General features: G+C 40.4%; 1 protein-coding gene across 1 annotated transcript in view; it reads right to left on the bottom strand.

The window, feature by feature from the left end:
• LOC101851495 (histone-lysine N-methyltransferase 2D) overlaps positions 1–17253 on the bottom strand; it is a gene marked incomplete in the record, with an annotated part of 133213 nt that overhangs the window by 78059 nt on the left and 37901 nt on the right. The window contains 16 exon segments of the mRNA XM_035969573.1: positions 2269–2319; positions 3124–3197; positions 4172–4467; positions 4867–5044; positions 5493–5588; positions 6147–6287; positions 6740–6826; positions 8229–8378; positions 9725–9854; positions 10287–10384; positions 10804–10893; positions 11363–11482; positions 11994–12218; positions 13091–13203; positions 14560–14724; positions 16426–16607. Of these exon segments, the coding sequence (XP_035825466.1) occupies positions 2269–2319; positions 3124–3197; positions 4172–4467; positions 4867–5044; positions 5493–5588; positions 6147–6287; positions 6740–6826; positions 8229–8378; positions 9725–9854; positions 10287–10384; positions 10804–10893; positions 11363–11482; positions 11994–12218; positions 13091–13203; positions 14560–14724; positions 16426–16607 (2196 nt within the window).

Genomic DNA, 17253 nt, shown 5'->3' with positions numbered 1-17253 from the left:
GGGGGTTGGGTTCGGGGGTAGGGATGTCAGTCGTAAAGATGGGGAAGTCAGAAACGAGGTTACAGTGAGCACAATGTGAGTAGTACAGAGTCCAGGGACGGGGTCATGAAATGATAAGGAACAGTGAGACAACATTCAATGCTTTGGTCAGTGTGTCTGACGGTTAGTCGCTCAGTTCGTTTGTACTTTGGACAAAGAGAAACGATGGCCACCTACATTTTTAGACTTTGTCTCTGCTTTTTTCTGTAACATAAGGGATACATGATTTGATTACCATACTATGACGGAGAAAGAAAAATATACACATCAAAGTTCTAGGAATACAAAGGAAAAACAATTTTAATAATAAAATAATGACAACGGGAACAATCATCTAGACACTGCAGGGTGAGTATATATAAACATGTGGCTCTCCTCTACTGCATTACTGTCTAGTTCAGTTCATAGAAAAATAAACAAGAACATTTATGTTAAATCTAATAAACTAATAATAAACTCTCAAAATTTCAATTCACCCCCCCCCTTTCTTCTCTCTCTACATCTTTTTTTCCTGTGCTTTCCAGCCGTCTGCCCAAGAACTTCCCTTGCTTTTCTTTACTTTACTTTTCCGATCCAGCGGCCATTTGGGTTCTAGCCCTTCGGTCTGTCAATATGGCAAAGAATTGACAGGTTTTAATCAGAAGAACTTCCCTTCAAATATAAATGTTCAGATTCTTCCTCCCCGATGCTAGCCAACTGGACAGGAAAAAGGTGGCCCTTTAGTTCAACTTTTGTTTTAGAAGCTAACCCCTTCACACATCTGCAAACATTGTGAGGTCAACAACACGTCTAGTCTCCCAGGAACAAACTCGTGTGTGTTCAGACATTGACTTGAAAAGGGGTCAAACAGCACATAACATGCGAGATAGAAAATCTTTCGAGCAAAAAATCTCAAAAAAGGGGGTAGAATAGGAAGGAAGAAAAACCAGTGAGAATGCTACAAACACAAAATGCTTGGTGGGGGTTCTGCACAACTAGCAGTCACTTCGAAGTTCACCGGCCTATCAAATGCGACAAGATCTAATAACAACTCTACAACAACATCTCATCCAGGCCTCATCTTTCACCCATGATACTCACATTTCAAACACTGTTTTCAAAACATAACTTGACTCCATTTTTTTTTTAAATTCAGATCCATTTCAGAGCTTTAAAAAGACGGCTAACAAAAAACCCTGGCCATGAGGACAACAACAAACAATCTCATTCTGTAGAAAGTCTCGACTCACATTTAACTTCACCTAAGAATCACATACCGTGGAGTCTGCTTACACCAAACAAAATAAAGGTAAAAAAAGATAATCCCAAGGAAAATCATATTTTTTTCTTCTATTTGAGCAACTTCTCTATACCAAAAATCCAGCCATCCCGCAGATTTCAATTCAAGCTGACTGCATTCTACATTGCATACTCTCAACTCCTTTCATTTTTGGGACAGACCTCATACATTTTTCCCCCCCAACTCTCTTCCTCTGACTCCAACAATTTAAGAGACTAATATACCTACTTCAACAATTCAAACAGCTCATACAACTTTCCAAACTTTCCTCAAATCTGGTTCATTAAATCAAATGACTAATATGACTGCAAAAACTCAAGGGACTACTAGAACTTTTTTAGAAATTTAAACAAGTAAGGCGACTCCTTTAACATGCCAAGTGACTCATATGACAGCCTCAGATATTCAAAATATTAACATGAACTTTGCAAAAATCCAATCCCTAACATTCAAGTGGTAAAGGTAACTAAAACCGCAATTGGCTGAAACGACTCCTTCAGAAGTTTAAGTGATGATATGGCTCCTTCAGCAATTCAAGAGACCAGTAAAAACAAATTGGTAACATCAAAGCCAACAAATCCAAGAGACTAAAGTGACCTCTGAAATCCAAGCAATGAATACGACTCCCAACAATTCAAAAGGCTAATACGACTCCATAAGAAACCCCAAACGATTAATATGAATCCTTCAAAAATTCTAAGTAACGAGTACCACTCCTTCAACAAATCAAGCAGCCAATAACTTTACTAATATCTAATCCAGCAAATACAAAATCCTACTCTATTTCCAGTACAAAAAGGGGAGGTGGGTATAAAAAAAAACAACCAAAAGTGAACAAATACCCAAACAGTCAGTTACAAAGTGTGGAACATCGGATTATATGGCCAACAAGGACACAAAAAGTATATATGCAAGGGGAGGAAAAGACATATCAAAGGAGAGTAACTCACCTTTTGAGCTTGCTGCACACGACTGCTGGTTCGGTTCTTCCTGGCTTTTGACTGAAGACGACAGAGACGGGAGAGAAATGAGTAAAGAAAACCGTGATGAGAAATGAGACGATTACACTAATCCTAAAGCCCTGTAGGTTTTAAGATTTGGGTTTTTGATCACTTGTTATATAAAAAAGACCTTTACGAGGGAAGACATTATTAAAGCATTTGTTGTTGTTTTCAAATCCCTTTAGCTGCGAGCATTTCGCTCTTGGCAGCGCAATGCCTCCCTCAAGTAACCACATGTCCTTGTCATCTGGTCAACGCCAGAGTAGAGCAGGCTTTGTAAGTCTGTAGGTGTGTGTAGGAGCTTGCGTCAAAGAACTGCCAGGTTAAAGCATAGGTAAAAGGAAAGAAGTTTAAAAAATAGAGGGAAATGTTTAGTCCAAATGAAAAAGCCAGAATCTCTTCTCCCTCAAGCAGGGTAATATACACTCAACTATTGACAACATTTCTTGTTAGCCGAGTGGGTTTAGCCCACTTATCCAGATAATTTGGTCATTTAAGAACCACAAGCTAAAAATAAAAGTTCAAAACAAAAGGAAAAGTAAGTAATACAACCAGAACAGAATTCCAACATTTTCTTTTCATGTGCACAAAAACAGTTTATTACAAAATGTTGTAATCTCTCTCTTACCAGCAACTAATTGTCACACGATCTTACCTTACACAATTTTATAACAACTCCTATCAACAATTAATTTCTAAATTGATTTCATAAGATTTCCCATCAAAAACAGTTCACCAAGCGATTTTGCTTTGTCTCCTATATAGCACTATTCACCTCAAACAAAAGCATGCCGTATCACTTACCAAATAGGGAGCTTTTTGATCCGGAGTGAGTTTTCTCCACAGCTTAGCAATTTGCTTGGATCTTTCAGTCCAGTCTGGAAGGAACAAAAAACAACGTAAAATACAAGTCAGTAACTACAAACTCAACTATGTTGAAATCCAACAAACATTTCCTAATGGAGCTCTAAAATTCCTTTTACCAACAACCAAGACAGCAGTTAGAGTTTTTGGCTCCAGTGATATAGCCTTGGAGGCATCACCATTCTATTTACGAACACGTACAGAGATAGACGAGACAGAACAGATGTGTATACAACCGAACCTGCTTTAACAGCCACCTGTCCAAAACAACAAGACAATCGAATGTACACACGACCCCTCCCATCACATTAAAAAAAATTAAAACAGCACTGTCCTAGTCAACCTTGACAATGGGCGACCGTCTTTGGTACTTTCGAAAATATGTCTCATCTCCATTACTCAAAATTACACTTTATTCATTTTTAGGTCAAAAACCAGAACTATTGTCATAACTGCTTTCAAAATATTTTTGTCACAAAACATGAAATAACCAAAAAGTTATTTTGTCACTTTGATAGCTTGTGGGGACATCTCATTCAGATAAGAAACATTTGTGATGCATCATGGTGAAATCAGGCGCTCGTCAAAATAATAAAATCAAAGAAATCTGCATTTTCATGAACGTTGAGCAATTTTTTTCAAATCTTTTTATTTTTGGGCTCAACATTTTCAATGTCCATTTAAAAACACATTCATGAGCGGATTTCACTGAAAATCTTTAATCAAAGGCAAATTTGCATTTTCCAAGGACTCTCAAGCTTTGGTAGTCATCAAACTGTACCAGCCATTTTCTCCCCAATTTTACTTCTGAAACCAAGCAACGCCATCTCCTTTAATTTCAAATAACTGGACCCCTATTCAAGACAGATGTGTAACTTTTTCAACGAAGGCAAGACAAATGAACCAGCTTTATGATGATACCAATAACTCCACATGACCAAAAATAGACGAGCACCTGATTCGACCGCGTCGTGACACATTTGGTTACCTGGGTATTTCTGCTTGAGGTCCGGGTGGCACATGTTGACGTAGAGCACACAAGAGATGGTTGCCTGATCCCCCATCTCCTCCTCCTGCTCCCACTTGAGGATGTTCCGCTTTGTGCTGCCTTGTGTGTCCTCCTCCGTGCTGCCCACCCACGGGCTCGATGACCCGGGACCCGGACCAGAGCCAGGGCCAGGGCCAGGACCAGGACCAGGACCAGGTCCAGGACCAGGACCAGGACCCATCGGACTCCCTGTGGTCGGGCTCATGCCTTGTGGGTAATTCTGCGGCATCTGAGACCTGCATGCACAAGACGTATGAATTTATTACCAAAGAACAAACCGTTTTTTAAAAATCAAAATCAAAATTGAATTTCAAACAAATAGAAGCTCCATCTATCTTTGTTTAGATGCTGCTAAGCCTTAATATAACAATCTTTGTTTAGATGCTGTTTAGCCTAAATATAGCTATCTTTGTTTAGATGCTGTTTAGCCTAAATATAGCAATCTTTGTTTAGAAGCTGTTTTTGAAGAAATGTGGCAAACTTTTACTGTGCAAGGGTTTTACTACTTCCCTCTTCCGCATCCCAAAACCATCACTTTTACAAACACAGCACAACAACAGTCATTTCAACAACACCAGCCTCAAAATTAAGTCTTTTTCAGCAGAATAAACACAAATTATTTGGGAACCACCTACCCAAAGCCTTGCCCATACGGCATTCCAAAGGGAGGCAAGCCCGGCGGTCCCTGCACAGGCCCAGGTCTCATCTCTGCCCCAGGCGACTGTGGGATATTCGGGTGGGGTGGCTGTTGGTGAGGCATGCCCCCCTGGGACGGGCCAGGCATGCTTGGAGGCAGGGACATGTTGAACTGACCTGTCGGAGATAGATGACCACAAAAACATAAGTATATCCAGTCGAATTTATTGTTTGTTTTGTTTTCATAAAGTTTTACGCGCTCGCAACTGTCGGAGTTGGATGACAAACAACAACAAAAATCTAACCTGATTCCAGAACTTGTTCAAATATTTTTTCATTCACAGCTATACATATTAAGGCCCTCAGGACAAAATGCTGATCCTCAGAACGAAAAAAAAATGCGTCAATCTTTCCAAAATCCTCCAACAACGCACATACACATCCAGCTGAAAAAAGGAACTTTCAGTAACATTTTGACACACACACACACACACACACACACACATACACATACACACACACACACACACTTTTCCTTTCACAAACAAACTGTGGACGCGGATAATCTGAAAGCCCACGATCGGATCATTTCTGAATTTCCCTAATACATTGTGCTATGACTCACCACTCGGGGATTCCCCGCCCTCTGACCGACCGGGCTGACTGTCCAGCACACCGGAGAAGATGTCCTCCACAGTCTTACTGTCTATGTGAACCAAACCTGGAAAGAGATTTGGAACTTTCTCATTTCATGATTTATCAACATGAACTAAACCTGGACAATTGGACAGAGATATGGAACCTTTTTCATTCTATGATCATCAATGAGAAAAAAACTTGGAGACTTGGAACTATTTTATTTCAAGATAATCATTTCGAACTAAACCTGGATAGAGACATTATGTAACTTTTTTCCTTTCAAGATCATAATTGTGAACTTAACCTGGATAGAGATGTGAAACTGTTGTATTTCAATATCATCAATGTGCACTAGCCCTGGGGAGGGTTATGGAAAACTATTAAATTTCATGACCAGCACAGCAAGCCAAAAGCAGAAAAGGCAGGTAACTGTGAGTACCAACACTAGTTCCCAAAAACCCAATGACATATTTTTTTTTTTATATCAATATTGTGAACACAGACCCTCTTTAGAAAGCAGTCATGAATCAGCTCCAGCAAAATCATTCACTTGAAACAGAAGATCACAAAGTAGTGTACTCGCACAAGCTAAAAATTGAGGATCGACGAAACTTGGCAGGACACACTGCACAAAGATTACCTTCAGTGAGCATGTGGTCAACATCTAGACCCTTGTCGATGTCCGAGGAGAGCATGTGGGCCAGGTTGTCCGGCAGTTCCCCAGATTTGGCCGGCACCGGATCCTTGCTGGTCACTGTCTCCATGTTATCCAGTGACAGGCCTGCATGGAATATTCATCATCAAGTGTTAAGACGAGAAATTTATTTACACCTTCTGAAATGAGCTTTCTTATATATGGAGAAGGTCAAGCATTTCATAATAAAGGTATTCCAAAACTTTGCAATAACAACGAAAATAGCTTCTATTGGGGTTTTGTTTGGACGGGACGGGGGGGGGGGGGGGGGGGCAGGGGTTTAATGAAAGTACATGCTCTACAAGATATCCTGAAAAAAAGGAATTGAGCTTTTATTCGTGACTGGAAGCCTCGTGAACTATGTAAATTGTATCAATGGGTGCACAAAACATTATTTCATAATCTTCCCAAATTGTGAGTTATTTCATTTATACAAAATGTCAGCAGATTAAGAATTTCAAATTCTTACATTAAAGAAGTGTACTTTTAACTATACCAGGTAACAAATGTGAAAATACAAAGGATTCCTTTAAACATACCATCATCCTTGAGCTCCTCGTTGATGAGACTGAGAATATCGTCACTTTCGTGGAATTCTGGGAGGATATCTTTCAGGTCTGACTCATCTGGGACACAAGAATGAAATGCTTTGTTTTTAATTTGAGAAAATGACACATTATACAAAGATGTTATTGGAAAAGCTTAAAAACAAACTGTGCAGAATTAAAGAAGGAAACTTTAATTCTGAGCAACTGTCTTCAGGCTGCTTATGGTATTCTTAGCATCATAGAACAAGTTCCGTGAGAGAACCAAACTATTGTTTTTTGGGGGGTTTTTGTAAGTGTTTTACTGCGCTCGCAACTGCATACGGTCGGTCATATGAGCATGCAGGACACATCAAACATTTTTTGTTGGAAGGAAATTTTTGAATTTTGCCAGGGTGGTGGCCGAAGCCTACTGTTATCAATTTTGGACCACCAAGGAATCTTTAACGTATGCAACTTGCACACTGGACCTCTGAGGTTTTTCGCCCTTATCCGAGAAGGCTAGGTGTAGATTTTACCTACCATAAGATTAGGGGTGTGGCTGAAAAACAGAAGAAGGAGCCAAGGAGAAGCAGTAGAAAAGCTGCAGTAAGAGTCAGGAGCCCAAATGAGGAGGGGGCAAAGGAGGTGAGTGAGTGGGGGGCAGAAAGAGGTGACGAAAGCAGACGAAAGAACATTGTTAGAAAGCAGGAAAGAATATGAAAGGGGAACATTTTTTAGAGAAGGAAATTTTCAGTCGCTATCCGCATTCGAACCCGGGACCTATTGAATGAGAGGCCAACACCTGTCTCTAGACCACGAGAGCCCCAGAAAACTATTGTTTTCAACATATATCCATTCAAAAATAAAACGCACAACGCATGCATCCTGAAAAGCAGATAGAAAGGAGTTGGGAGTCAAGACAAAAGCTGCCACAATTCACACAAAAAATACATTAAGACCAGATACCATTGAAAGAATACGACAGAGCAGACCAAATAAATGTTTATTGGCTTTGTTTCAGTCTTAACATAGGAAAAGGTGAGACAAGAAGCCTTCGAATTCGGATCAAGTGTGTTCTGCCTCTATGAGCGTCTTTACACTTTAACTCCAGAGAACAACCTAGCTTTTAAGAACTATTAAAAGTCAGGGAGATAACACAATTACCTTTGTCATTCTTTTTCCGGTATGGCAAAAAAATTCTTGTGACTTGTTACGCATTGTCAATACTGGACGGTTGGGTTTCAAATACTAAACACCTAGGGGTTTTTTTCACAAGTCGTAAGGCTGACTTAGAACTGTTTTTATTATAAGTTTACTAAAAACAACAAAAATGGCAAATTATTTTATAACTGCAACATAACATCTGGGCAGGTTAGAAAAAATGCAATCAACACCTGAGACAGCAAAGCACAACAACAATTACATTATACATCCTCTTCTCACACTTCTTCAGCAAAACTCACTCATTTCAAGCAGGTAGGAAAAAAAAAAACCCACTCACCCAAACTCTGAATGTCCTCGCTCTGTTCTGACCCCGACAACGATGTGTGAGACCTTGGCACAGGTCCAGCAGCTGGGCCGGGCAGTCCTGAGGTGACACTGTCCAGATCTGTCGCAGAACCCAGAGGTTTCACAATAGGTGTATCTTTACCTGAAGGAAAGGGAATTCCATATGGAGTGCGCTGACCTTGCAACATTTTTTTTAAAACAAGAGTTTACCACTAACAGAAGTGAAAACATAAGACTAGCAAAGGATTTCAAATTAATTGAAAGTTTGAAGTTTGTTTTAAGGGTAGAGTTTAGACAGCAACGGGTCCATGATGAGACATGACTGGAATACATTTTTAGTTTCTTGGAAGAGATTTCTGGCATGTGCAACACAATTAGGTCATACATGTGCCAAAGAACAGGGGAATTAATTATAATAATAATAATAATAACAAATAGCATTTATACTGCGCATTTCCATTTCCTAAAAGATGCTCAATGCGCATTACAATGAAAAAGACATCACATCTTAAAAATTAATCGACACAAATGTGTACGTAAAACAAAGTATTATACATATAATATAAATGCATATGTGTAAAATTTTATACCAGAAAAACAGTCTCGCAGTGAGGTTGAAAATGTGTTCACTAAAAATATACAATGCAATATAAATTCACGAACAGTCAAAATACAGTTGAAACGTGAGTAACTAGAAACATTCATTAAAACATTAATTCTATACAGATAGAAAAACATTTCCACTCTCTCTCTCTCTCCCTCTCTCTTTCTCTCTCTGTCTGTCTGTCTCTCTCTCTCTCCCTCTCTCTCTCTCCCTCTCCCTCTATCTCTTTCTCTCTCCCTCTCTCGCTATCTCTCTCTTTTCTCTCTCTATCTCTCTCTTTTTCTCTCTCTCATTCTCACTCGCTATTTCTTCAGTCTCACAGTCTGCATACACATGCATATATATCACAGTACATCATTATGACAGGTATGCTTTTGTGAATAAAAAATGCTTCAGCTGATTTTTGAAAATGGAAATTGTTGGGGCAGATCTTATTTTATATGGGATTTCGTTCCATACCTGGGGACCAAAGAACAAAAAGGAACGCTCGCCGTATGTTTTGTAGTTTTGTTTTGGAGTTTTAAGAATTAGATTGTCAGAGGCTGATCTAAGGGCTCTAGGTGGATTATGTAATTCCAGGAATGTTTTAAGATAAAAAGGTGCACTATCATTTATACATTTAAAACAGAGAACGGCAGTTTTGTATTTAATCCTTTCTTTTATTGGCAGCCAGTGTAATAAGAGAGTAATCTATCCAAAGAAAAGGTGGAAAGATAATAACAATAGATGTTTGATAGAAATAAAGAAGCAAACCCCACTAGAGTGACCGCAAACATTATTTAGAAAGGTATTCTTAACACTCAATTCAACAACGGGGGGGGGGGGGCGCATGTCCGGGGCAGCTGCTAAAGCAGATTTTAACCCAAACCATCCTAGCTACTTACCAGTGACAGGAACCATCTTTGCTGGGCTTCCGTTGATGGAGCGTTCATAGTCTGAGTCTGACTCTGTCTTCAACAAGCCCTTCGTGGACTCCTTCATTTGGTCAAGGATGGACTTGCCAAAAAAGGCCTCCTAAACAAATGGGGGGGAAGGAACACACCCGTTTTTGTTTAGCTTGTTTTTGTGTGTGTGGTTTTTTTTATGATACCAAAAAACTGCCTTCAGTACAATATATATATATATGAACATATCATGTACATAAAAAAGATGAAACATCCTGCATCCTCTTGCATAAAAAATATACATACACACTGTAAAGTTCAATAATCTTAATCAAGAGAAATTAATGGTTGACGGTAATTTGTTTCAGGAATGACATCCAGCTTGAGTTGGGTTGTTTTGGGGTTGTTTTTGTTTTTTTTTCTTTGGGGGGGGGATTCATCTTTAAAATGGCATAAAGACTCAATGAACATAATGTCACACAACGCAGACTACAATTAATTCAACTACACCAACAACACTGCAACATAAGCTTTGACATATTCTGCCCAAGGCTTGGCCTACCTGCATGTATAACGGAAACTGTTCTTCCATTTTAGATTTCTTTATTTTCCTTCGTCGCTTCGGCGGCTTTTCTACTTTCTCTCCAGCCTGCTCAGCTCCTGTTAACACACAAATATACCAGCATAAAATAATTACACACGAACAAACGAACAATTTATTTCTCAGGCAACAAACCGTTCTTCTTCTCACTATTTGTAGATTCTACAGCTCCCTCTCCCAACGTGGGCTCTCGGCATTTTACATTAAATCCATGTATTTAAAAATATTCAGGAACACAATAGGCCCTCTACTAAATCAAATGCCCAAACTTTTCACTGAGAGTTAAAACTATTTTGCTCATATTTTAATAGCACTTGACAGTTTGGGAGATTTTCCCTTTGACTATCTAAAAGTCTTCTGACAACTTTGTTTTCACTCAAACTCTTCAATTATGTAATTTCAGGACACAAAATTCATTCAGGAAGTATTAACAACATCTAGAGGAAACGTACATTCAACTTAACATTTGTTCACGTACCTTTCTCTTGATCTTCTTGCTCCTCATACGAAGCTTGGCGCTTGGCTATCCACTGGCGTGATCTTTGCCGGACAATGAAGCCACCAACACCTGAGAAACAAAGAAAAAACATTGACCACAACTCATTTCAAAGGCAGAAATTCATCACATACGTTGTGGTAACAATCATTCTTTGGGTTTAAAAAATAAGAATAAGACTTTAAGACTGGCAACCTAACACAGATTCTTAGACTTACAATTAAATAATCAAACCTGCTTTAACTGCCACCTTTAAAAAAGATAATCCCCTGTGTAAACGATCACTTCGCATTTCCCATGTTGCAGTTGTTGTTGTTTTTTTTGGGGGGGGGGGTTTAAACACAATAAGAATATTGTCAAAGATGGCCAACTCTTTTAGGTGGCCACTCTTCTGCTCCTAATGGGTCGTGTTATTATAATAAATAGCATTCGTATAGCCCATAACCCCGCTCCACAGCAAGCTCTATGCGCTTTACACTATATTAGGCAATCTTAGGCAATTTCGACTCTAAATATGGCACACAAGACAATGGTATCTTACCTAAACCAAAGACACGTCTCGGCTTCCTCTTCTTCACTCCGTCCTCCCCCACGTCCTCCTGTGAGGGTTCTCCAGGCTCCACGACAGACCCTGATGGAGCCTCCTCAGAATCTTCAGACTCTGTGAGGACAAGACAATTCACAGAGGTGAGCAATTGTTTGTTTGTTTTAGTGAGTTATACAGCACCAAGGAGGAAGAGAAGTTATAGACCTTGGGTAAAAAAGAGAAAAGTAACAGGAATAACAACAAGCGACTCGTAATGATCACAAACGCCACAATTTGCTACAGCAGCACTTTTTCCGTTCCTAGCGTGGTGCGTTTATCTGCATAACCATATAATTAGTCGAATTAACCTTCTAATGGCTTTGCTTGTGACCTTCAAGCGCTATAACTTTCCATCAACAGAACACTGGTGATCTGTTGGGACAGAATCATAATATCAAAATATGTCAGTCTTAATTTTCTTGCTTTTCTGGCTACCTCTGCTCTACAAACTGTTTTTCTCAAAAACCCTGCTGCCACAAGTCACAACTTTAGATTTTTTACACGCAACTTTGAATTTTCTTTCTTTAAAGATTGCAAATGACACACAACCAAGATAAAAACTATCACAAATGACACAAAGACTTACGAAAGACTTTTCTTGGTGGTGGTGGTTGCTGCTGCTTGGTCAGTTTCTTGGGGTTGGTCACTTGTAGCTTCTGTATCTGGTTGAGGCCGCTGGCGAAGAGGAAAACTCCGTCCACCAGGAACTGTCGGGGGGGCTCGGGCTTGGGGGGGACATAAGGCAAGGCGGGGGGCGGGGTGGGCTGGGGCTCTTCCTTGGGCGGAGACGGGGGAGGTGGGGGAGGGGGCACTGAAACAACAAAAGCAGACATGTCAGAGACACTCTTGTTTTCACTCCACACTCTATATTTTCCCTCTCACTGAATTGATGGTGACAGCCACTCACTCTTTTAAGTTTTAGTTTTAGTAAGAGTTTAACAACATTTGCAACATAATAAGGTCGTCTGAGTGCCGAAAATTATAGAGGTGTTCCGAGAGAGTAACAAACACAAAAAAGGAGGAGGACAGATAAGGACGATAGATGTTTGATAGGAAAGAAGGAGCATGTCACACCAGAGCACCCGCCAACCAACCACCCACCCACTCTGAAAAACTGTTAGAGAACAAAGAGATAGAACAGGGATTGTGCTATCGTGCTGCATTTAAAACTTATGGGGTTTTCGAGAAGAGAACTTTTGACAAGCTTTTTTACTTTTCCGACCCAGTGACCATCAGTTCTAGCCCTTCGGCTTATGACAAAGCTTCAAAAATAAAATAAACAAACATTGTGACAGCCTTATATCCAAGTAATGAGCTTTGTGTGCCTAAACAATGGAACGTTGTACTCATAAGGGATTCTACTCAAAAACTGAACATTAGAACATAAGACAAAGGCAAAATTTTACTACGAAATACAAGTTCAGTACAGTTTACCAGTTCCTTTGACTAAATAAGACCATGGAGCAATGTGTAAAGAGGAAGCATACAGGAATCTCATTAATCAACCAGAATCCCTGAAAACCAAGGCAGGGTCAAATGAATTAAAATAAACACCAACCATGATAAATAAACTTCCATTTTTTAAAGGCCTTCGCCCATCTTTCTCGGCAACTGATGCCCATCGCTTTCACCAACCCTCCCACCCACAAACACAAAAATCCAACAAAAGTAAAATAAACTCACATGGACCAATCTTGCCCGTTTTGGGGCGGCAAAAGAGGCAGTGGTACCCGTAGTCGGCTGCTATTTCAGCCTCGTCTTCACAAGTCAAATCATCACATTTACAATGGAGCCACCTGCAAAGAACAAACGCACAAATACATTCACTCAGTTACCAGCAGAACTCTTTATGGTAGTAGAGAGTCTTCAATTCTGATCACAAATATTTTAGTTTTTTAGTCTTAGTAGAGGGTTTTACAGCGCTCGCAACTGCATAAGGTCATATGAGCGTCAGAAGATTAGAGGTGTAACAAGAGAGTAACAAACATTAAAAAGATGAAGGGGAGATAAGGACGATAGATGTCTAAGGGGAGATAAGGACGATAGATGTCTAAGGGGAGATAAGGACGGTAGATGTCTAAGGGGAGATAAGGACGGTAGATGTCTAAGGGGAGATAAGGACGGTAGATGTCTAAGGGGAGATAAGGATGATAGATGTCTAAGGGGAGATAAGGACGATAGATGTCGAAAAGGAAAGAAGGAGCAAACCACACCAGAGCACCAACCAACCACCCACTAACAAAAAATGGCAAAAAAATACTTGGCAAGGGCAAATAAAAACAAGAAGATGAAAAAAGTAACAACATACATAAACAAATAACAGTCTATTTTACGGCTCTTGCATTCACCACAACGGTCATTTTAAAAGCACTTACAAGCTCAACTAGCAAAAAGCGTCAAGATTATTGGACGTATCATGAGGACCAATACAACAGATACCGCTTAATTAACCTAGACCAAACACTGCCCACCATCATCACAGGAAAGTGTAGACCAATACGTCAAATACAGTTTATCAGCTTAATTAACTTAGACCAAACACTGCCCACCACCACCACAGGAAAGTGTAGAACAATACGTCAAATACAGTTTATCATCAATCACCATGGACCAGCGCCCCCTGCTGAACATTGCCCTGCATCATTACAGAGACAAAACTTTGGGAACAATACAGCATTAACTTCTGATCAATAACAAGAGACCAGCACCCACTAACAACCGACACATGGACAGAAATGTGAACCAATATGGCACATAAACCGTATCATCAATCATGACTGACCAACGTGTTTACCCATCTACCACAGAGACAAAATACTGAGCCAATACAACATAAACACTATCACCAATGTACAATGGGAGTGTAGAGTGGGACTCGCTCGGTCCCCGAGAGGACGGTCCCAGCGTCCGGTCAGATCACAGGGTATATGAAGTATTTACGCTAATACAAACTCTTACGAATCCAAATAGATTTTTATTTTGACCCAGAAGTGTTGGATACATGTATAAACTACTTCCTCTTTCACTTTGACACAGCTTTAGCCATTTTATGAACATTTTGCGTGTGTCCGCATTACAGGTATCACGAGATCTGGACACATTTTTTTTGTCAAAACATGGAAAATAATTCCGGGGTTAAAGAGTTCGCCCACCTGTCACACTGCTGGCACTGTATGATGAGCTGGTCCATGAGGTAGCTGTCCTGGCACACGGGGCAGTAGAGCTTGCTGTGGCACGGGCTGCACTGTGTGTAGTTGTTCATCCATTGGCACTCGTAGCCCGGCGACGTGGAGCCACAGTTGACACACATGACACACCTGGATAGCAGCAGAGAGGAGTCAATGACATGACACGGGGGGGTCCGCATTGTTTGTTTTGAGTGAAGAGAAGCACATTAACACAATGGTGGTTGCTTAGGGCAGGGAAAGAGTTATTTGTTTGATTGTTTGTACGTTTGAGTAAAGAGAAGTGCATTCAACACAATAGCAATCCCTCTGAGCAGTGAATAAAGCAAATAGTTTGTTTGTTCGTTTGAGTAAACAGAAGCATATCACCACAATAAGGTCCACGTAGTGCAGGGAAAGAAAAAGGCTGGCGACCAAAAACAATTGTTTTTATTTTTTAAATGACAGAAACCACCAGTACACTCTATGACCACACACTGAGAGAGGATAGCAGTGCCAAGGCTGGGTTGTTTGTTTTAGTAGAGGTTTTACTGCGCTCGCAACTGCATAAGGTCATATGACCGCAAAGGGGTGGATGTAAACAGAGAAGTACTTACAGGGAATCAGACTTACTCTGCTCACCTCTCTAGCTTCAACAGCACAAAGTCTGCTTCAGCTGTCAAGGCATCCCGGTAATAGCGGGTCAAAAGAGTGTGACACACATACAAAAGAAGTAGAGGAAAATGACGATAGTAAGGATTAGGAAAGAAAAAGCAGCAGTTCCCTGTTGCAGTTCAGGCACTGTTATGAGCATGAGATTGTTGGATCAGCCCATTTACAATTCTACTGTGCATTAGAACGAGAAATTCTTTGGGAATGGCCTAAAGATACTTCAATCAGTGGCACTGCCGGGGGGGGGGGGGGGGGGGGGGGGGGTTGAAGGCTGGGTTAAAGTGAGCACACACACACAGCATAGGTATGATAGGGACAGACTAAGATGTTTGCACAAAGAAGAAAGACAAGAGGCAAATGTCCCTGCAAACTGTGCAGCAGTCTCAGTATGAGACGTGCCGTCAAGGTCTGCAGGTTTTTCCTTTAGCACCCAAGGGAAAGGCTCTCTGACATGTGGTCAGATAGCGGCAAGGAGTGCTACAACAAACCCACAATATTAAATAGGGAATAAAAGAACATCGAAACTGAAAACAGCTGAACACAAAATGGAGACTTCAAAAAGGCTAGCACCTCATTTTGCTGGTTCAATGAAACACCTATAACATGCTAATCAAAGCCTATCATCATTTTTAAAGATTTGCTTTAGTTTAGGTGTAAATGCCCATAATTTTTCTACCTTAATTTCAAATCGAACATCTCAATATTAAATAAATACATGAATATTCAAGTTAGAACATTTATACTGAAGTTAAAGCATATAAGAAACAAAACAAGATTCAGTTAGGTGTTTCATGTTCAATACAAGGCTTTCGCTATAATAGAGTTACAGCTTCATGCCAGAGCACCTTCCAAGCACTTGTTGACAGATGCCCTTTTTTTCAAATAAATTTGTTCAATGTCTTCAAAAATACTAGCTTTGAAGAAGCAAAACAAAACATTTAGCAACATCTGTGAAACTCACACCAAGAGACAAATGTCCCTGCAAATTGTGCAGCAGTCTCAGTATCAGACGTGCCGTCAAGGTCTGCAGATTTTTCATCTAGCACACAAGGGAAAGGCTTTCTGACCTCTGATGGTCAGACAGCGGCAAATAGTGCGGTATAACATATCAATTTTCAAGAGCACATTTTTTTTTTTAAACCATCTTGTAGTGAGTGTGCTTTTGTCGTTTCTACTACTCACCACTTGCACTTCCAGTTTCCCTTGGGCACGGTCTTGAGTGGAGGGTCGAGACAGTAGGTGTGGTAGCTGATGTCGCAGTCGTCACAGAGCAGGAGCAGACCCTCGTCGTCGGGGCCCCCACAACCCTCGCACACCGTGCAGTCCATGCAGCGCCAGCCCTTCTGCAGCATCACTTTGGTCACCTGTAGGTTTGAAAAAAAATTAATTTTTTAAACATTTTGTTAAGCCCCCAACAGCATAAAGTGTGTCATTACGAGGCAGGCTGCATTAATTCAGCCTGTCATGACAAATATGGGTAGAACAGCACACAGCAACCATAAAATCAGACTAAGATATAATGATAAAACAAATGCCAGGAACATAAAGAGTTTTCTGCATGCAACGATGAAGAGCTAAACCATTACACCACAAACACCAGTCTCTAGGTGGGCGGATTTATTTTTTTTATGTATGAGTTTTTACGCTCCCAATGACACAGTTCTGACTCCGACTGTCAGGGCCAACCCAGGCTGAGAGGGATACAGCTTCCTTGCAGAAAGAAAAAGACACCATAAAAAGTCTTCCCACTATGAAACCAGGAATCTTTCTCAGACCAACAATTTTCCTGACTACATAAACCTGTCCCACAAACTATCATACGAAAGAGCAGTGGGAACTTCAAACTTTAAACTGTTTGATTCCAAACATGTTATCAATCCAATGTCCCTGCAAATTGTGCAGCAGTCTCAGTATCACACGTGCCGTCAAGGTCTGCAGATTTTTTATCTAGCACCCAAGGGAAAGGCTCTCTGACCTCTGATGGTCAGACAACGGCAAGGAGTGCGGTAT

Source organism: Aplysia californica, unplaced genomic scaffold (assembly GCF_000002075.1).
Source record: "Aplysia californica isolate F4 #8 unplaced genomic scaffold, AplCal3.0 scaffold00157, whole genome shotgun sequence".
NCBI classification, from domain to species: Eukaryota; Metazoa; Mollusca; class Gastropoda; order Aplysiida; family Aplysiidae; genus Aplysia; species Aplysia californica.
Note: the sequence above shows the minus strand (reverse complement) of the source record. Positions and strands in the feature narration are given on the sequence as shown.